We start from the raw sequence: 21108 nt of genomic DNA, 5'->3' as shown, positions 1-21108 counted from the left end.
CACACAAACATCCAAACACCATGTCTGCGAACAAACAGAGCCCATGCACATACTCCCATGAACAGAAAGGCACACGCATCCAGGTACGCTCCCACCAGCAAGCAGAGAACACCTGCCACAACCTCACATCCAGATCATCTCTACTCCCGAGACACGCACACCCACACACACACACCCTTGTGATCTCCAGATGCCACCCTGACCCAGACACTATGATTTGTTGAAATTCGTTTTTAATTAGGCGATGTTGCGGCCAGAGTTGACTCCGGTGTACAGGTGTGTGATCTGATGTATATTTGTGTAAAATAAATGTGTTCGTATAGACGGTTGCAAATCAACCTTCAAGACTGCGTGCTTTGGTGGTGGGGAAGGAGGGAGCAGGGGAAGGGTCTTTGGGTGTTTCTTCAGCGTTTTCAGGACTTTTGTGGATCAATCTAGCACCCCTGCCCTGCACTCCTAGGAAACACGTGAAGAGCACACACAGTGGCATTCTCGTGGTGTATGTGTGATCTCCTCTAGGCAGGCCTGACAGCCCCACCCACTCCCCAGTGTCACTGCTACCATCCACCAGGGACATTTGAATCCTAAACGTGTCATGCTCGGGGAAGTCCTGTGATGTGCCTTGTCCTTCTCCCAGGTGCTCACCCCCAAACACAGGTGCAGATGTGCACAAACAGCCACATTCTGCCGTAGCTGTCTCCAGTCTCATCATGTCACCCCTGCCTTGGCCTGAAGCCCTCCAGCTACTAGTACCGCCCAAAGACCCCTCGAGGGGCAGTTTGTTCTCACATATTCCGCCCCATCTCGCTCTCCAGCACACAGTAGATGTTCAATAAACTGTTGATCAAATTCTGAGGTCTGCTTGTGTTTAATCAGACAATATGCAAAGTATTTACAACCAATTCTGGATACCCCCACCCCCCATGTCTGGGCCTTGGAATTTGGGACCCCCAGGCCCGGCCCAGAGCCAGGGGTCCCCCAGGCCTCTGCATAGTCATCTGAAATCTACAAAACACTGTTTAAAAAAAAAAAAAAAAAAGGACAGTATTAAGACACCTTACACAAAGGGCCTTAGGCAGTTGGAGAGGGATTTGAGAGCTCGCTGGGGTGAGTGAGCCCAGATTTGACTGGAATGGACGGGAAAAGACTTGGGTAATAAACATGTACGAAAGGAAAAGTTGAAATTTCATAGGCAGGCACTGCTTGACCTCCTTCCCCACTGGCAGGGCCTGGCTGGCTCAAGAACCCCTGGCAGTGGGAATGTTATTGCTATGATGAGGGGGCCATGGTGAAATGTACACGTTTGGGGGACGGAGCAGGGGGGGCATTTTTACATGTTAAATATGGACGCACATGGAGACACACACACATGCACACGCACACACACAGGGACCCTTGGCAAGATGTCACAAACTGTCAGCTGCCCCTTTACACTTGGGCACACTAAGGCCCAGGCAGAATCTACCACACACCCTAAGGCTGAACAGAGCCGGAGCCCAGTCTCCTGATGTCCCAGGGCTGGGCTCACCATGGATGTCCTGCCACAGGGCCTGGACTGGAGCTGAGCAGTTGCAGAGGCCATGGCCACATGTGGGGCAGACGCTGCAGCCCAGAGAGAAAGCAGGGGCCACCCAAGGTTACACAGCCAGTCCTGGTGCATGGCAGTGGGTAACACGCCCTCTTTCACCCCCGCCTAGGCACTCTTTTCTCTCCTCATGAGTTAAAGGGTGCCGACTTGGGGAGGAGAACAAGGCCAGGAATTGAAATGCCACAGGACAAAGTACGGGGAACGAGGCCAGGACCAGGGCCTCCTGGACTCTTGGCTCTTCTATGTCTGTTTGATTGCCTCCAGAGCCCCGGGGCTCACTCCCTTTCATGGCCGGCTGGCTCTGAAGGTCAAAAATCACCCATAAGCTGATTGAAGCCTCTCTCTCCACACTTGCACCTTTCACTCCGATTCCCAGCTCAGCCCCACATCTGCCTCCATGCTGTTCCCGACAGCTGGGCTGAGCGGGCAGCGGCAGTGGGAATCTGCCGTCTCGAATGCATCCTCAGACCCCTTGTCTCCTGGGCTGTCCCAGTCTTTCCATGATTCCTCCGACGAACTGTTGGTTCCTGAGGAAGACAGAGGGAGCACCAGGTTCCAAGCCCACCTCCACTCTGAACGGCTCCGCGGCCTTGAGCATGTCACATCCCCTCTCTCGACTGTCTCCCCATGGGTGAAATGGGGGCAAGGAAGTGATGCTCTCGAAGGGTCCGTCAGTTCTAAGGAGGGCAGGGTTTGAGGGGGTACTCATCCCACCCACCCACCATCATCAGGTCAGGCGAGGCCTCGTGCTGCCCAGCCTGGGAGCAGCGGCAGAGGGTCTGTCTCAGCAGCCTCCACCTACAGGTGTTTCCAGAATGGATGGCAAGGGGCAGGGTGGCAGGCAGGCAGGGCCAGGGGCCCATCGCTCCTCTTTGGAAAGGCTCTTTGGCCAGCTCTCGACATAGACCGGCAGTGGCACAGAAGTGGGGAAGGAATTCAGTGAGTGGAGTAGGCTGAGGCTGGAAAAGGGCACCCTCAGCCCCGGCCCCAGCCCTTCTCCCGGTTCTTCTTCCAGAGACTCACAGAGCTCCAGGAGGGAGTGCAGGGAGGAGAGTGTGGCTACAGCGGGAACCGGACAGAGTCACTGTGCTGGTCTCGCACGCCTGCCGCCCTCTCGGGCCACCCTAGGTCCAGAAGCCCCTTCCATGTCACCAAAGAGGGAGGGGCCTCGCCCCTGACAATTCAGCCCCACAGAGAGAGGACCAACAGCAGGCAGGCAGAGTGGGGCAAGCCCCGAGATAGGGGCCACCCAGCCCAGAATCCAAGCCGAGAAGCCGGTCTGGGCCCGCCTGCACCTAGAGGTTCTCCCCGGGCTGGTACTGGGGCTCGGTGGACGTGAAGTAGTCCTCCAGGAAGGCCTGCAGGTACTCGAAGGTGGGCCGCTCCTCAGGCTCCTTCCGCCAGCACTGGCACATGAGGTCGTGCAGGGACTCGGGACACTCTGGTGGGCAGGGCATCCGGTAGCCCCGCTCCACCTGGTCCAGCACCTCGCGGTTCACCATCCCTGTGGGCAGAGCAAGACATGGGGAGCCCAGCTCCAGTGAGGAAAGTGGGGTGGGGGAAGCTGATGGGGAGGACAGCGAGGGCTTCCTGCCTGGGACAGGTTGAGTGTGACCATAGGTAGGTCCTGTCCCCGAAGCTGAGAGCATGGACCATCGAGAGAGCCTAACATCAGATGCTCAACTTCTTTGTTGTATGGATGGGGAAATAGGCCCAGCAGGAGTCATGACTTGCCCAAGGCTACCAGGGCAGAGGGGTTTGGGGACTAGAGACGGGCCATGAGGACCTTCTTACCAGGGTAGGGCACCCGTCCCTTTGTGGTGAGCTCAGTCAGCAGGATCCCAAAGGACCACACGTCCGACTTGATGGTGAAGCGGCCATAGAGGGCAGCTTCCGGAGCTGTCCACTTGATGGGAAATTTGGCACCTGCAGGAACGAGAAAGGTCGGGGCAGCTCTGACCTCCTGTCACGACCACTCTGGTAGATAAGCACCATGAGGAATGACAGATGAGGAAACAGACTCGGAGCGGGACGTGACCTGTCCCAGGCCGAGCACAGCATACCACACAGTCCCTGCTCACCTTGCCGGGCCGTGTACTCATTGTCTTCGATGAGCCGAGCCAGCCCGAAGTCGGCTACTTTGCACACTAGGTTCTCTCCTACCAGGATGTTGGCTGCACGAAGATCCCGGTGGACGTAGTTCATCCGCTCCACATACGCCATGCCTGAGGCGATCTGCAGGTGGAACCGCGGGAACCTGGCTCAGGTGCCACCCATGCCCTCCCAGGGCCACATAGCACCCCGGGGCTGGAGAGCCAACCACCCCTTCCCCACCCTCCCCACACTTCTTCAGGCAAGTGAGGTCAGTTCACAGTAAATGCTGTTGGCATCGAAAGCAGGAGCAGTGCTCTGTGGGAATAGGGAGCACAAGACAGAGGGTAGAGGGCAAAGGTCAAAGGGAGGCACAAGATTAGATGCAGCCAGGAAAGCGAGGTGACCATGGAAAGAGGCCCCGGCGGACCCAGACACAGATGAGTGCCAGGTCCTGCCTGCTGCCCAAGTCTCCTCTCTGAGCCTCAGTTTTCTCATCCGTCCAGTGGGAATAACAGCCAATCCTCGTCACTCCTGGTCGTGATGAGGATTAAATGAAAAAAAAAATGCTTGTTGAGCACTGCCTGCAGCAAGCGTGAACACATGTCTGCTGAGCGCTACATGACCTTTATACAGACGACAACTGAGGCCTGAGGTCCCACAGTAAGTCAGTGACCCCTGATGCCCAGGTAAGGGCTTTCTGTTGCCCAGAATCACCACTCAGGGCACCTGTAAGCAGACCTGGTAAATACGTGCAGCAAGATCAATGAGTGTGGAGGCAATCAAGGTAGGCGTCTTGGAGGGGGCACTCAAGAGGCCAGAAATGGCTGCACCAGATGGGACTGGGTGCTTGAGGACCAAGGGCGTGGGGAGGCGGGAAGGGCTGACTCACCTGAGCAGCCATGTCCACCAGCTGAGGCAGCCGCAGGTACTTGCCCGTCTCCCCCTTGAGAAAGTCCAGCAAACTCCCTGGGCAGAGAGAGATCCAGCTCCAGCTCCTGCCCTGTCCCTCTGCCAGGATGCAGTGATTCCCAAAACCCGTCCTCCTAGGCGGCTGGCCTTGCTTTAACCAGCACAGCAAGGCCTCACTCAGTGCTTATCACTCAAAAGGCAAGCAGGACGGGAAACAACCAGAAGCCCACCTCCAGGTGAACAGGTAAACTGTACTAAGGCAGACAGCAGAGTCCTGCTCAGCGACAACAGGAACAAACTGCTGGGAGACACAACAGGGATGCATTTCAGGCTGAGCGTGGTGGCTCCTGCCTGCAATCCCAGCACTGTTGGAGGCCGAGGCGGGAAGATCACTTGAGCCCAGTAGTTTGAGACCAGGCTGAGCTACACAGTAAGACTCTGTCTGTACAAAAAATACCAAAAAAAAAAAAAAAAGTAGCTGGGCAGGGTGGTGTGCACCTGTAGTTTCAGCTACTTGAGAGGCTGAGATGGGAAGATCAATTAAGCCTGGGAGGTCAAGGCTGCAGTGAGCTATGATCACACCACTGCACTCCAGCCTGGGCAACATAACGAGACCTCATCTCAAAAAATAAAAAATTAAAATTAAAAAAGTAAAAAAAGAATGCATCCCAGATGTAAAAGATTCCATGTAACAGATTCTAGAATAAACAAAACAAATCTATAATGACAGAAAGCAGATCAGTGGGTGCGTGGGTTTGGGGCTGGAGGGTACTGTCTGCAAAGGGCACGAGGAACTTTCTGGGTGATGGAGATGTTACATAACTTCATTATGGTTAGGGGCACACAGTAAATCCACTTGTTAAAACTCACTGAACTGAACACTTAAAAGGGGTATATTTTATCATATGTAAACTATACCTCCAAAAAGTGGAATTCTGAAAAATAACTAATTAGTTTAAAAATTACTATGGCTCACACCTGTAATCCCAACACTTTGGGAGGTGGAGGTGGGAGGATTGCTTGAGCCCGAGTTCGAGACCAGCCTGGGCAACACAGTGTCCCATCTCTACAAAAAATAAAAAATTAGCTGGGCCTGGTGACACACACCTGTGATCCCAGCTACTTGGGGGGCTGAGATGGGAGGACTGCCTGAGCCTGGAAGGTTGAGGCTGAAGTGAGCTATGACTGTACCACTGCACTCCGGCCCAGGAGACACAGAATTTGTCTCTACTGCATTTCATCTTTGAAGATGCCCATTCTAGACATGAGGGGAAACGAGGCTCATGCCCCCTGCCCCTGCCCGGCCACCCAGGCCTCACCCTTGCTCATGTACTCTGTGACGATGTAAATGGGCTCCTCTGAAACCACAGCATACAACTGCACCAGCTTCTCATGCCTCAGCTTCTTCATGACCTGGGCCTCCTGCAGGAAGGCCTCTGGAGACATCGTGCCAGGCTTCAGGGTTTTGATGGCCACTCTGGTAGTGCCGTTCCAGGTCCCTGTTGAGGAGGGATGCAGGCTGCCTCAGTGGAGCCCCTCAACTCCTACTGCACAGGGATCCAGGATCTGCTTGCCTGGGTGTTGGTGTCAGCTGTGGCCTCCACAGCCATGTGACAAACCCAGTCAAAGCCTGGGCCCTTTCTGAGCCTCAGTCTCCCCATCTGTACAATGGGTACAATAGCAGGGTGCTCCTCACGGGATTATTATTAGGATTAAATGCTCAAGAACCAGTAGTTGTTGTCGGGACTGTGATTTATTTTTTATTTATTTATTTATTTATTTATTTTTTGAGACAGAGCCTTGCTCTGTCGCCCAGGCTGGAGTGCAGTGGCACGAACTTGGCTCACTGCAAGCTCCGCCTCCCAGCTTCACACCATTCTCCTGCCTCAGCCTCCCAAATGGCTGGGACTACAGGCACCAGCCACCGCGCCCGGCTAATTTTTTTGTATTTTTAGTAGAGACGGGGTTTCACGGTGTTAGCCAGGATGGTCTCAATCTGCCCGCCTTGGCCTCCCAAAGTGCTGGGATTATAGGCGTGAGCCACCGCGCTCAGCCTGGACTGTGATTATTAAGAATGTCCAGGCCGGGCGTGGTGGCTCACATCTGTAATCCCAGCACTTTAGGGAGTTGAGGCGCGTGGATCATTTGAGGTCAGGAGTTCAAGACCAGCCTGGCCAACATGGTGAAACCCTGTCTTCACTAAAAATACAAAAACTAGCCAGGCGGTAGTGGTGTGTGCCTGTAATACTGGGTACTTGGGAGGCTGAGGTAGGAGAATGGCTTGAGCCTGGAAGGTGGAGGTTGCAGTGAGCCGAAATCGCGCCACTGCACTCCAGCCTGGGTGACACAGTGAGATCCTGTCTAAAAAAAAAAAAAAAAAAAAAAAAAAAGTCCTTAAAAGCAGCTTATTAGCCTGACAGATAGGGGACCAAGGTTCCAACTCAACCAGTGTCACTCCTGGGTTGGTCATGTTCCCTCTGACAGGACTTTGAACGTGCCTCATGTGTTAGCATGCAGTGTGTACTGGTGGAGGCCAGGGGTGACGTGGAGCTGGCCCAGGGACTGCTGAGGCTGCTGCCAGAACAAGAGGTCACCTCTGGAACCCACCCATCCCAAAAAGTAAGACACTGTCCTAAGCATGAGGGTTTGGAGGTCAGGCTGGCCAGAGCCTGACTCCCACCTCCGCCTCCTGCCAGCAGAGAGACCATGGGAGAGTCAGTTCCCCTCTCTAAGCCTCAGTTATCTCATCTGGAAAATGGGGATTCCATAGTGTCTATTGGTGGAGCTGTTTGAGGACTGAATGAGATTTTAACCACTGGGCCAGCCCCACCGTGAGGGCTCAGTAAGTAATGCGGTTATCGTTTCACTACTATCTGCTTTTCTAACTGGGGGCTCTGGGGGAAGCTGCATTCTAGACCAGCATGTTTAATCCAGGTTCTTGTCCCAGCAGGTCTCAAGGTTCCTTTGATGTGTGACCTGGGGCCCATTCCTCCTAGTCACTGGGCCTCTGTCTGAGGTTTAGGGCTCAGACCCATCTCTGCGGCCCTCCTGGCTCAAGCCATCTGCATGTGGCATTTCATGAGTCGACCTGGAGCACCCAGGGAGGAAGTGAGGCCCTTCCCAGGGTCATCACCACTCACCCAAGCCAGAAATGAGTTTTGCAGCCACCAGAATGGCTGACGCTGTGCATTCACCCAGGTTTCGCTCAAGTCCTCACTTTGTGGCTGTGCTCACACCCTGGCTTCTCACCTCTCTCCCCTCTCACCAGCTCAAAGCCCACACCTCCCCCTTCCAGATGGCCTGACCTCCAGCCTCCAGGCCTCTGTCCCTGTAGTGCCTTCCACCCAGGAGGCCTCTCTGCTCTCCTCCATCAGCACTCTGGAGGGTGGAAAGTGGAGGCAGTGGGACTGAGCAGAGATGCGGCTCAGATGAAACCACCTTGAAAACAGCACACCGTGATCCCCGCTAACACCATGGGCTTACGGGCTTACAACTGCTGTCCCTCCTTCACCCTGGCCTCTGGTCCCTCCGTGTGAGCAGAAAGCAACCGGTGGAAGAGGGGCCTGGGTTTTGTCAGGGCTGCACGGTGCTCATGCTTTGCTGTTTCTCCAGGGTTAGACAGGAAATCGCTAACAGGCTCAGCCCATGCCAGACCTAAGCTTCCCGCACCCCCTCCCACGAGCCAGACTTCTCTCTCCATGGCTAACAGCTGGTGTGTGGACTTGCACTGGGTCAGGGCCTCCACAGCCTCCCATAGGTCCCACTGTCACCAGCCCCATTCATAGTCGGGAAGACTGAGGCTCCGAGTGAGGCCACCGGGCCCAGCCTACACAGCAGGTCTGTGCAATGCCCAGCCCTGTGCGGATCTTGGAATCAGTTGCTACGGTTGACACGGTCTGGGGCACAGCGCTTGGGGGGCCACATCCCAACTCGGTGCCAGCCACCGCTGGGGGGCTCCAGATTTACAACCGGGCCCCGTCGTCCAGCAGAGGCAGCTAAAGGCAAAGGGACCAACGGAGCCCACAGCTGCCACCGGGGTGGGGGGTGGATGCCTCTCCCGAGGGCAGGGGCCAGGCCTTACCCATCCACACCTCGCCAAAGCAGCCCTGGCCCAGCTTGACCTCCAGCCGCAGCGACTCCCGAGGGATCTCCCAGGCATCCTTGGCCAGGCCCTGAGTCTGAGGCTTGGATGTGGGGCACACAGTGGTGAGGCGGTGGCAGAGGCCGTCGGCGTGTTCTGAGGAGGAGGCAAGAGGAGCAGCTGGGGGGGCTTCCGCCCTGGGGCCTCCCTGCCTCTCAGTGTGTGTCACCCTCCATGCCAGATGCACGCAGATTTCAGGGGACACACAGGGCGCCCTCAAAGCCAGGCATCTACATCTGTGTGCACACAGTCCCACCCCCACACAGGCCCACGGTGCTTTATGCATCTGCTGAGTCAGTCGGTCAGCAGATAGTAGGGGGTGTCAGGGACCCTGCAGGGAACAAGTCCAGGGAATCTACCCTCAGGAACTCGGAGTCCAGGGAGGAGCCCCAATTCCCTAATCACCTCCCAGGACCACAGACATGAATGTGACTGGAGAAGAGCTGTTCGTGCAACAGCAGGAGGGTCCTGGGAGGCGTCCTGGAGGAGGCAGCAACTGAGCTTGGATGTGCAGGAGGGTGAGGGGTTAAGTAGGGAAGAGCCCTCCAGGCAGGGACACAGCCACAGCAGAGGCTCTGAGGAAAGAACAGCTGCAGGCTGAAGAAGCGGAGGCAAAAGGAGCTGCAGGGGGCAGGTGAGGAAGGGTGGCACCAGGCGGAGGTGGGGAGGCAGCTGGGATTAGACCACTCGGGGGCTGGTGGGGGTCTTTATCCCAAGATTCCAAGACAGCCCCTGGAGAATTCTGATCTGAGGGAACAGGGTTCAGCATGAGCCACACAGCGGTGGCCGAAGAGACAAGAGAGTGGTGGGTGATCCCAGAGGAAGTCAGGAGGCCCCAGCAAGACCCCCATATCTCAGGTGGGCATCCTAGCTATGGAACTTGGAGGGTTGCTGGTTCTCTCTGGGCCTCAGTTTCCTCCTCTGTACAATGCAGGTGCTCCCAGGGCTGCTGGGGAGATTCCATGCAACCGCATATAAAAGCTGAGAGGAGGAGACTTGGGGTGGGGAGTGGACCAACACCTGCGCACAGAGGCCACGCGTGCCACAGACACACAGGCACACAGGCACCCACAGGCCCCTGACACTGCAGTCAGCTCCGGACGCCCAGGTGGGTGGGCTACAGCACTGCACCCACGCCCGAGCCCTCACCCAGTACACAAGCCCTGCGAGCTCCCTCTGCCGCTCTCTCTGTCTTTGCTGCAGTCGATCTGGCCGTCCCCTCCTCCTCTCCCAGCAACCGGTTCAGACCGGTCCTAGGGCTACATAGACAAATGACACCAGCCTCTGTCCCCTCCCTTCCAGTTTACTCCTGGGCTCCTCAGGGCAGCCCCCTCCATACCAGCCAGCTGCAGAGCAGGAGCAGGGAGAGACAGGAACTGGGAGGAGGGGGTCGGGGGAAAGAAGAGGAAGAAGAAGGAGACGGAGGAAAGTAGGAAAAAGGGAGGAGAGAGGAAGGGAAGGGGGAGGGCGAAAGTGGGGAGGTGAGCAGGAAACCTGGCATCACAGGATAACAGAAGACCCCACCCTTCTAGGCTCCAAAGCCCCTCCCCAGGGTCTGTAGCTGAGGCTCTGCCCGCCCGCCCTCCGAGGCTGGCTCACTGGAGTAGTAGGCCACCAGTTGCTGCAGGCTGTTGAACTGGGTGCGGGAGGTGATGTAGAAGCCGCCGCTGTCCAGCTTGCGGATCTTATAGTGCTTCACGTTGAGGCCCTTGGCGTTGTCGAAGTCGGACACTGAGAGGCAGTAGGCACCTGCGGGGCACAGAGGGGAGCCGTGACCGCCACGCCCTCTCCCCCACAGGCCGCAGCACTCAGCGCTGCTCTGGACACCATTCTGTGCCTGCCTGACATTGGAGGGAAGGGAGGCCCAGGTGGGGCCCCCGGCCCACCCTGTCTCTCAACAGCCAGCCCTGGGGCAGCCACAGAGGCAGGGCCAAGGGACCCAAGAGACATTTGATTGGAACGTCCTGCCACGCACCCTTGGCCCCAGCAAGACCCCCATATCTCAGGTGGGCATCCTAGCTATGGAACTTGGAGGGGTTGCTGGCTCTCTCTGGGCCTCAGTTTCCTCCTCTGCACAATGCGGGTGCTCCCAGGGCTGCTGGAGAGATTCCATGCAACCACATATAAAAGGGCCAGGCACACAGTAGGCACTCAATAACTGTTTGCTGGGAGCCTGTAAGTGGCTCCCTGTTGCTGTGTGGCGCTGGCCTAACTGCTTTCCCTCTCTGGGTCAGCTCACGGGGGCACTGTCCGTGTCCCCTCAACCTCCTTTCTGAAGACAGGCCCAGGCTCAGGCGGGAGGGGGTGGTTGGGAGAGGCTGGCCGTCGTGGGCAGGAGACCACTGGCTGGGTGTGGCCTGAAGGCTGCCTGGGTCAAGCAGGGCCAGCCCTGGTGCCTCCCCTCTTTCTCTTGAGCCTAGAAAAGCTTTCGGCCGGAAAAGTTTCCTCCCATCCAGCAGGCCCAGGTAGGACCAGAGGCCACAAGACGCCCTAAATGGCATCAGGGAACAAGGCTGAGCCCTGGAGGCAAGGACAAAGGCTCCAGCGGCCAGGAACGGCCTTCCCAGGAGCCTGGCCAGGCAGTGCACAGGCATGGGGGAAGCCCAGCCCTCCTAGCCCACAGACCTCCCCTTTGCAATCTTCAGGAAGAGGTTGCAATCCCAGCGTACAGAAGAAATGAGGTCCAGAGAGGGAAGTGGCCAGCCTGGGGTCACCCGACAAGCCAGAGACAGGGCTGGGGCTCAAACTCATACCCGAGGACTCAAAGCCTGCCTTGGGCAACCGTGATTTTCTACCGACGGCCTGGCTGGTGCATGTGGAAGCCACAGGCCTGAGGCTGAAGCCAATCCTGGCCATATGTGCATACACATACAGGCATGCCCGTGCCCAGTGGCCACATGCTTATACAGGTACACGCTCCCCAGGCCCTCGGGCACCAGACAAACCATAACAGTCCATTCCCACACAGCGACACACAGACAATTCCACCCCACATGCACACACACGCACACGCCCAGACGTACACACAGCGTGCACACCCGCACATGGCCGCACGACAGTGTGTAAATGCACGGCTCGACATGGATGCTCTGCTCCCCATCTCCCGCTGAGCCCCAGGCCCACAGGAAGCAGCCCAGCTTGGTTGCCATGGTGATGGGCGCCTGCAACCCACTTTCAGAGGGGCTGGAGAGAAAGGGGATGGTCTTCATTCTCTGGCTCAGGGGAGGGACATGAGAGGGTCAAGGACCAGGACTGCGGTTGGGGGAGGGCAAAGCCAGCCTCCAGAATCCAGTGCAGCCCAGGGACCCCTGGGGAAGGGGAAGAAGTGGGGCTCTTTGTAGCAGCACCTACCCTGGGAACAAGCCTGTTACTGTGTGACACAGAAAAACCTCCAGACAACCTATGCTCATCTTTCATTTGAGAAAACTGAGGCCAGAGAGGCTAAGCCTCATCTTTCTCTGGACATCTGGCCACCGCGGGTTACTCAGCGTTCCTCAAATGCACCTCCCTGACTTTGATCCTGCCGCTACCTCCACCTGGAAGGCTCTTCCCTCCCTACTCCACACACCAAACTCCTGCTCATTCCGCAACACCCAGCTCAAACCACTCACAGAAGACTCAGTATCCACTGGCCAGCAAGAGTGCTCGTACCTTTTGTGGTCTCACTTTCTCGCACGAGGAAGGTCCCTCTCGGGTTCTCCGCATTGAGCAGTAACCGCTCTGACTCCCGTCTGGTGATCTTGCCAAAATACCACCTGGGAGTGGGAGGACGGAGGATGTTGCTGACTGTCCGGGCTTCTGCCCACTCACAGCACTTGTCCCTGGATATGGCTGGGGCGCTGGGCAGCCAGACCTCCCACCCCAGCCCAGGAGAGGTGCTCTGCACTGGCAGTGTCCAGGGACGACAGGTAGAGGCAGCCAGAGACAGTACTCACTCCTCGGCCTGGATGGAGTCAGAGGGCGCCACGTAGTTGCTGGGGATGTAGCCTGTCTGTCCCGTGCTGAGCGAGTGGGCCAGCCACCAGTCTCCCTCTCTGAGCAGGGACAGAAGGAGGGAGGAAAGGAGAAGGGAGCCGTCAGTCACAAGCCCAGCGCCCACCATCCTCCTAGGTGCTTTGCTCAGGGCTCTAGTGGCTGAGGGAGGCCCAGGGAGGTGGTGGGGCCAGCATGAGTCCCCGCGGCATGCCAGATCCAGCTGGCCTGGAACTCCTCCCCTCCCTGGCCCAGACGCCTTTTTGCCGAAGCTGGATCAGATGGACTTTGTCTAGGACCAGGGCAGGACTGGCCTTAGTCATCTGAGGCTCAAATCCATAGGGGAGGAGTCCCGGGACAGGAAGAAAGTCGCTTCCTTTCAGATGTACCAAGACATCTCAAGATGAGGAGAGCTGCCTTGGGAGGGAGGGAGGGAGCCCCCTGTCTCTGCGGGCAAGCAAGGTTGTAATAGAAGAGATTCCTGCCTGAGAGAAAGTCAAGTGAGACCTGCAAAGTGTCCCCATGCTCTGAGATTCGGAGGCCTGCTCCTGGGAGCTGGTGAGACCTGGGTGGAGGCAAGCAGGGGTCCTTCTGGGACCCAGTGACCATCCAGGCCCCAACCCTGCAAACTAGAGCAAGGCTTGCCTCTGTCCCAAATCACGGGTCACACCTAAAGGGCTCCTCAGTTGAAAACTACAGGCCCCCTCCTCCAGCCTACCCATCTGCAGGGGGAAACTGAGGCCAGAGGGGGCTGGGACTTGCCCAAAGTCACACAGTGAGCCCTGTCAGAGGGGGTGAGGTGGCAGAGCCCCGATGTCCAGGGCACTTCTATGCGAAAGTGAGGAAAAAGGCGGGGGGTGGGTGATGGGGATGGGGCAGGAGGAGTTCCCGGCGTGGTCGGGTCCCCTGGGCCTGGGTGGGAGCGGGGAGGGGCGGAAGTACCTTTGCAGCCATCTGAATGTGAACCAGGTCTGGCTGGAGCGGGGGTCCAGAGACACAGAGGAGGGAGGAGAGAGCGAGAGCCCAACAGGAGAGAAGAGGCAGAGATGGGGGTGGTGAGAGGCGGAGAGTGGCAGAAAGAGCAGGGGAGAGAGCGGGAGAGCCAGGCGGTGCTGGGGACAGGGGACGAGGGGGCAGCCACAGAGGCCTCACATCCAAAGCAACCAAGGGGACAGGGACAGGGTCCACAGGGAGTCAGGAGAGGTCAATGGGCAGGGAGACCTGGGAACTAGGGTCCAACCCCCTCTCATTCCCACTGTACAGCTGGGAAGACTGAGGCCAGAGAAGCAAAGGCCTCTTTGCTCAAGGTCACACAGCCAGGCGGGGGCTCCTGACTCCCAGATAGAAGGAGCGCCACCTACAGGGTGCAACAGGGCTTGACAGCTTGCTGGGCTCTTCTCAATCCAAGGCCACTTTTGCACTTCACCATGACCCTGAGAAGACACGCTGCAGGCAGGGTGGCCCCGACCCACCACCAGGGCCCAGAGAGAGAAAGGCCCTTGCCTACAGTCACACAATCTGAACTTGAACCTGGATCCCTGGCTCCCAGTTCTTCTGAGCTGCCCCTGGCCATATTCTTCAGCCTATATAGAAGATGGAGAAGTTGAGGCCAGGAGGGAGCAGAGCTTGGGGAGCGCTCCAGGGAGCTGTCGGAGGACAGGTGAGCACCTGAGACCCTGGGGTTCTGCCAGATGGCTCGAAGTGAGCCAGAGGGTGTGGTGTCCCCTCCTGATGGAGTGAGGCGAGGGCGTGTGACTGGGGCTGTGTGGCCTGTCTCGGCTCTGTGATGGCTGGACACACACTCGGGCAGGGAGGCAAGCTATGTGGGGTCACTGGAGGGAGGACCCTGGAGTAAGGGGGCAAGACCCACCTCAAGGAAAGAAGCCTTTGGATGTCCCAAATCCCCACCCACCTCCTTGTTGTATACCCACCCGGAGTGTCCACACTTGTCTCTCCCACTGACCCTCAAGGCCACCCTGCAAGGGAGGAAGGCAGGGCCCCCAGATGAAGAAACTGTGGCTCAGAAGTGTCAAGGGGCCAGGAGCGGTGGCTCAAGCCTGTAATCCCAGCACTTTGGGAGGCCGAGACGAGCGGATCACAAGGTCAGGAGATCGAGACCATCCCGGCTAACACGGTGAAACCCCGTCTCTACTAAAGAATACAAAAAACTAGCCAGGCGACGAGGCGGGCGCCTGTAGTCCCAGCTACTTGGGAGGCGGAGGCAGGAGAATGGCGTAAACCTGGGAGGCGGAGATTGCAGTGAGCTGAGATCCGGCCACCGCACTCCAGCCTGGGCGACAGAGCTAGACTCCGTCTCAAAAAAAAAAAAAAAAAAAAAAAAAAGAAGTGTCAAGGGATCAGCGCAGGGGCACACAGCACCCAGGCCAGAGTAGCCCAGCACTTTATTTATTTATTTATTTGAGATGGAGTCTCGCTCTATCACCCAGGCTGGAGTGCAACAGCGTGATCTCGGCTCGCTGCAACCTTCACCTCCTGGGTTCAAGCGATTCTCCTGCCTCAGCCTCTCAAGTAGCTGGGATTACAGGTGAGCACCATCACGCCCAGCTATTTTTTGTATATTTAGTAGAGACGGGGTTTCACCATGTTGGCCAGGCTGGTCTCGAACTCCTGACCTCAAGTGATCTGCCCGCCTCAGCCTCCAAAAGTGCTGGGATTACAGGCGTGAGCCACTGCGCCCAGCCAGCACTTTCTTTAGAGAGTTGGAGAAACTGAGGGACAGAGTGGTGCAGGGACTTGCCCAAAGCTACAAAGCAAGGACTCAAATCACAGAAAACAGCTCTCTGAGATCTTTCAGTTCAAAGCCTCCATTTACCAATGGGGGAAAATGAGGCAGAGACAGGCCAGTGATTTGCCACACGGTCATCAATGGCAGAGCAAGAGTGGGAAGCAGTGCCCCTGACTGTCCACAGCCAGGCACAGTAGGCTTCCCCAGGCCCCAGAGAGGCTGAGACCTTTGGGAAAGTCAGTGGCAGATGAAAGAGGAGGCTGCAGGGCTGGGGCAGAGGACAGGCCACAGCGGGAAGAGGCCAAGGTCTAAGGCCAAACACTAAAAATTGAGGCCGTTTGACAAAGCTACAGTCTGCAGGCTGGCCAGCCTCTGGGGAGCCTCCAGTCACCCAGAGTGAAAGGCTGGCAGGAGGCCTGTGACTGGAGGCCAGCCAAGCAGGGCCCAAGAACGAGAGGAGTACAGCTGACACTACCCAGATTTCAGTGAGCAGGGTTCTCGCTCCCCAGATTCAGCCCACCTGTGAGTCTGGGGTTTCATGGTCCAGTCCGGGGGTTTCATTTCACAGGGGAAAGGGAGAGAGATGAGATGCACTCCAGTTTTACTGAAGGACCCAAGATCCAGTCTCAGCCTGGCCCGATTTAGAGGGGTCTGAGGGCATGAGCTCCAGTGCTGGACTGCCCTAGACACCATCCCAGCTCACCACTTGCTGGCTATGTGACCTTGGCCCCTCCGCACCACACTCACCAGTCTCAGTTTCCTCATTTGCAGGGTTAGCCATGTCTCCCTCCCAGGATATAAAATGCCAGAACAGACAGTGCACGGTGGCTCACACCTGTAATCCCAACACTTTGGGAGACCGAGGTAGATGGATCACTTGAAGTCAGGAGTTCAAGACCAGCCTGGCAACATGGTGAAACCCCTTCTCTAATAAAAATATAAAAATTAGCTCGGCGTGGTGGTGCACATCTGTAATCTCAGTTACTTGGGAAGCTGAGGCAGGAGAATCACTTGAACCCAGGAGGCAGAGATTGCAGTGAGCCAAGATCGCACCACTGCACTCCAGCCTGGGTCACAGAGCAAGACTCGGTCTCAAAAAAAAAAAAAAAAAAAAAAAAAAAAAGCTATATCAGAGCCCAGCACAACATGCATCAGTTGCTAGATCTGGATTTAGCTAAAAAATAAAACTAGAAGCAACTAAATCGATATTTCCACAGTGCTCCTTCCTACACCCCAACACGTTTTTAAAAACCAAAGCAGCACAGTCCTGGTCTCCAACAAGGATTTGTCATGTGACCTTGGGCAAGTACCCTGACCTCTCTGGGTCTTAGTTTCCTCATATGTAAAAAGGAGACAATATTCACAGAATCTCCCTTGCAGGCAAAGTGTGTAAACAGTGAGCGTCAAGCTGGGCTCAGAGTAAACTGAGATAATGACCGTGATGATCATCTGAGCCTCAGTTTGCCCACCTGTGAAATGGAGGTATCAATCCCCATCTTCCCATGTCAGGGGCTTGGGAGGCTCAAACCTGCCTCTGGTGGCTACGGTCGTCAGTCACAGCAGCATCAAGCCATCAGGGTGAGGAGTTCTACTGCATCCAGCACCTTCCCTGGGGCCTGGTCCTCATAAGGTGGGCAGCAAGCAGGGAAAGAAGGGAATCGCGCATTCCTGCCCGACCTCTTGCCTTCCCACCCGTGGCTAGAAGAGGGGCCAAGAGTCCCAGAGCTGTGATTTTTCACAACTGCTGGTCACCAGCTGTGTGGCCCTTAAGCAACTGACCTCACCTCTCTGAGCCCCAGGATCCTCTTTAGGGGCCCTAATCCTTGGGTTCCAGCCAGGGTGGCATGTGGCTCAGGGGCACGGCAGCTTTGGAACCCAGGACATGTGCCAGTGTGGGCACTGACATTCGCTCCCTTGGGCTGTTGGGACTGGTTGGGAGGGCACTCTGGGGATGGCCGCTGAGCTGGTGCACCACGGCTGAGGCTGGCCGGGCGGGCAGTGGGCAGGAGGCCAAAGTTTCCAAGCCCCAAGGCCTGGGGCACATGGTCTGTGGGGTGAGGGAGGAGCGAGGCAGGGGTGAAGCCAGCACAGGTCTCTGGAGAAGAGCATGAAGGCAGGGCCCCGAGGCTCTGCACTCCCGAGGTGCCCCCTGCCGCCATGCCCAGGGCAAGGAGGCAGAGGCCAGTTGAGGCGCTGTTGCCCGGAAGCGCCTGCCAGAAAACTCCCAAAAGAAGCTCCTGGAATTTGGGTGGGAGGAAGGGGCAGTTCAGGGAGCAACCCAGAATCAGACCCAGAGGGGTCCTGACTCCTGTGACTCGGATGTCAGGTCAGGGAGCTTGAGGCAGTCAGACCTCAGCCCCAGAGGGCTTCCTCATGCCCAGGGCCACGTGGCACCAAGATCCATGGCGGGGGTTCTCTGGGTCTGCTACTGCGAGGACTCCCACTTAGCCAGACCCCATCCACAGACAGGTTCCTCCTTTTGCTCTCTACTGCCCTGACAGCCAGCCCAGCCCCAACACGTGCCTGGGCCCCATACTAGATTCAGAAAGTTCCTCACTCTTACCGGGTGGGGGAGGCACTACACAGTAGTAGGCCCTGAGCACTGATGGTGGAAGGATGTGCATGCAGGCGGGACCCGGGTGAGGTGGGAGACTTGAACACCTTAAATTCGGGTGGCCCATCTCCTACCAAGCCCCGCCCCCCAAATCCCTTTCCCTCTCCTCTTCTACTAATACCAGCCCCCACCTACACCGCACTCCTTCACTTCTTTTTTTTTTTCTTTTCTTTTTTTTTTTTTTTGAGACAGTCTTGCTCTGTCACTCAGGCTGGAGTGCAGTAGTAGCATGATCACGGCTCACTGCAGCCTTGAACTCCTGGCTCAAGTGATCCTCCCACCTCAGGCTCCTGAATAGCTGGGACCACCGGCACGCACCACCACACCTAGCTAATTTAATTTTATATTTTGTAGAGGCCAGATCTCCCTATGTTGCCCAGGCTGGTCTCAAACTTCTCGGTTCAAGCGATCCTCCTGCCTCAGCCTCCCAAAGTGCTGGGATTACAGGTGTGAGCCACCGCGCTCAGCCACCATCTCTGATGTCTAAGTGAAGCAACATCCGAGCACTGTGATATGAGGAGGGGCTCCCAATCCACCCACCCCCATCTCCTAGTCTACCCAGGGTCTTCGCTGAATGAGATTCCATCACTTCCAGGCCTCCTGGTAGCCCCAGCCTCCTGGCCAAACCTCCCCCAGTGCACCCCCCATGGAAAGCAAGAAGAGTGGAGGGAAAGGGCTGGAAAAAGGCAAGCATGGGGCTGCCCTCTGACTCCAGCTGAAAAAGGCAGAACCAAAGTTATCCAAGCCCTTCCTGCCTCCACAGCTCTGCCCCAGCTGTCACCCAGACTGAAATGCTTGGTAGAGACTCCACCAGGACTTCAAAGCCATCCTGCTGGCGTCCCTCCCCTGCACGGGCCCCTCCCTCCTGTGGCCTCTGCTGTACCTCCACTGAGCCTTTCTGAAAGGACCATGGGTCGGAGGGCCAGCCTAATCTTCCAGCTCTGCCACTACTAGCCATGTGACCTTGGGCAAGTCATTTCACCTCTCTGGGCCTCAGTTTCCTCATCTGTAAAATGGTGCAAGTAAGACTTCCCATTTCTCAAGGCTATGGTGATGCATAAATAAAATAATGCAACTTCAAGCACTCAGCAGGCTCACATAGAGAGCACAAGAAATGGTGACTTTGTCACTGCTGTTCATTCATCCTGCTCACCATCACCTGCTGGGCACCCGCCACTGTGCTGAGTTACAGGTACTATGGGGACCCAGAAGTGAGGTGCACCAGAGAGCCGCCCTCCAGCAGCTCCCAGTTTAGGGGGGAAGCAGACACAAACAGCTGGTGACAATAAGGAAATTGTAGCTTCGCACCAGGACTCTGCCATGCAAGGGGGGAGGGGGAGCCGGGAGAGCCCCTCCCCTCCATGCACCCCCCCTCCCCCGCCGCCAAGAGCAGCTTGAGGAGGGCAGAAAGTTGCTGCTTCAGTTCCAATCCTGGCTTTGCTACTTGGCAGCTGTGTGACCTTGGACAAGGACTTTCACATCGCTGAGCCTCAGTTTCCTCATCTGCAAAATGGAGACAGCCCCTCCCCGATCACTTCAACCCTGGCTAGACTGCAGAGAGGAGTCAATACGAGGACACGGGTGGAGACGACTGGCATGGTAACTGGCACCTCTGTTCCCTTTTGCCCCGAGAAGGCAGTCCTGCACTGATCTTGAGCCATAAACAGGAGTTCTCCAGGCAGACACCGGAGAAAGGGCATTTCAGGCAAAGGGAAGAGCATGCGCAAGGCAAGTGGGGTATGAGCAAGCCAGACACGCTCGGGGCAGTGGAAACCCCCAACTTCCTTAGCCAGGCCTTCGAGGACACCCAGGGATCGATTCTCCTCTGCCCTCTAGAACCTCCCTGCCTCTCACACCCGCGAAGGCATCAGCCCCCTCCAGCCCGGCACCCTCCCACAAGCTGCCCTTCCACCACCGCCACCTGCCAGAGAACTTCACTGGCCTTCCTTCAAGGCCCTTGACCCTCCCAATTCCTGTGGTCATCACCAGAGACAGGCCCACAGCAGGGGCTCCAGGAGCTCACTCTGGGCTCGTCCACTGCCTGACTCTTAGCCTGGACTGGGGCCATGGGCTATCTCCCTGGCCACATGCTGGCTCCAGGAGGGCGTGGCCAAGGCCTTCTCCACCCAGGCCATCCCAGTCACAGCACTGGGTCCTGCATGCAGCAGACACTTGGGTGGGCTGATGGGGCAGAATGGGAGGGTGAGTGAGTAGGAAGGTGGATGGGGAGGAGGTGTGCAGGAGAGTGCAATGGAGGGGCCCCTGATCACAGCCTGGGGTTAAGGTCCAGGACCTAATCAATTGGTTGAGGGGAGAGGAGAAGCTGGGAGGTGAGGAGCAGCCAAGAGAGCCAGAGATCACAGGCAGGGAGTGGAAGCACATGCAGACAGCAGCCCCCACCCCCCGCAAAGCACCCTGCCCAGCCCGCCGCCCACGGAGCATGTACACACCTGACATCCACCTTCCTCCTAAGGGCCAGCAAGAGAGAAGCAGAGAGAGGGAGAAGCTGAGAGAGGGCTGGAGGGAGCAAGCGAGAGCCAGGGATTGGGAGGAGTTCCCCACGGCTGGGGGAGCGACAGCAAGTGCTGCCCAGGGCGAGAGTGCAGCAGGCGCCCGGCTCCGCACTGCCCTGGGCTCCGCACTGCGCTGCCCTGATGCCAGATCCTGCATGAGCCCCTGCCCGCTTTGAAGTCCCACCACCCAGCCTTGAGGGGCAGTAGGGAAGAGGGCACTCACGTGTTGTTGACAATCTGGAGCCGCTCGCCTTTCTTGAAGGATAGGTCTGTCTCCGTCCTAGACTCATAGTCATAGAGGGCCACAAAGGTGGTCACTCCACCTGCAGAGAGGGGTGGGGTGTGTCAGAATGGTGGAGCCACACCCAGGGAAGGTGTGGGCAGGAGGGCCCTGTGCCCAGGAGGAGTGGGGATTTGTCTCCCACACACCACAGCGCCCAGCCCAAAGACACGGTCAGGTTCAGTGAAGATGGGCCTGTGCACGTGTCCACTGCATCCGTGTGTCTGCGCATCCCTGCAAGGGCATGTGGG

At 57.2% G+C, this 21108-nt stretch overlaps 1 protein-coding gene across 3 annotated transcripts in view; it reads right to left on the bottom strand.

Annotated features, from left to right (window-relative positions):
• Positions 1-217: 217 nt before the first annotated feature.
• SRC (SRC proto-oncogene, non-receptor tyrosine kinase) overlaps positions 218-21108 on the bottom strand; it is a 65716-nt gene continuing 44825 nt past the window's right edge. For all 3 annotated transcript variants that reach the window (XM_033186375.1, XM_033186376.1, XM_033186374.1), the window contains exons 5-14: positions 20801-20900; positions 12668-12766; positions 12384-12487; positions 10332-10481; positions 8673-8828; positions 5911-6090; positions 4572-4648; positions 3670-3823; positions 3383-3514; positions 218-3092 (exon numbers count right to left, since the gene is read on the bottom strand). In XM_033186375.1, the coding sequence (XP_033042266.1) occupies positions 2884-3092; positions 3383-3514; positions 3670-3823; positions 4572-4648; positions 5911-6090; positions 8673-8828; positions 10332-10481; positions 12384-12487; positions 12668-12766; positions 20801-20900 (1361 nt within the window). In that variant the 3' untranslated portion in view covers positions 218-2883. The remainder of the gene's footprint in view (positions 3093-3382; positions 3515-3669; positions 3824-4571; positions 4649-5910; positions 6091-8672; positions 8829-10331; positions 10482-12383; positions 12488-12667; positions 12767-20800; positions 20901-21108) is intronic.

Source organism: Trachypithecus francoisi, unplaced genomic scaffold (genome assembly GCF_009764315.1).
Source record: "Trachypithecus francoisi isolate TF-2019V2 unplaced genomic scaffold, Tfra_2.0 Lachesis_group21, whole genome shotgun sequence".
NCBI classification, from domain to species: domain Eukaryota; kingdom Metazoa; phylum Chordata; class Mammalia; order Primates; family Cercopithecidae; genus Trachypithecus; species Trachypithecus francoisi.
The sequence above is the reverse complement of the archived record's forward strand: the minus strand, read 5'-3'. Positions and strand labels throughout refer to the sequence as shown.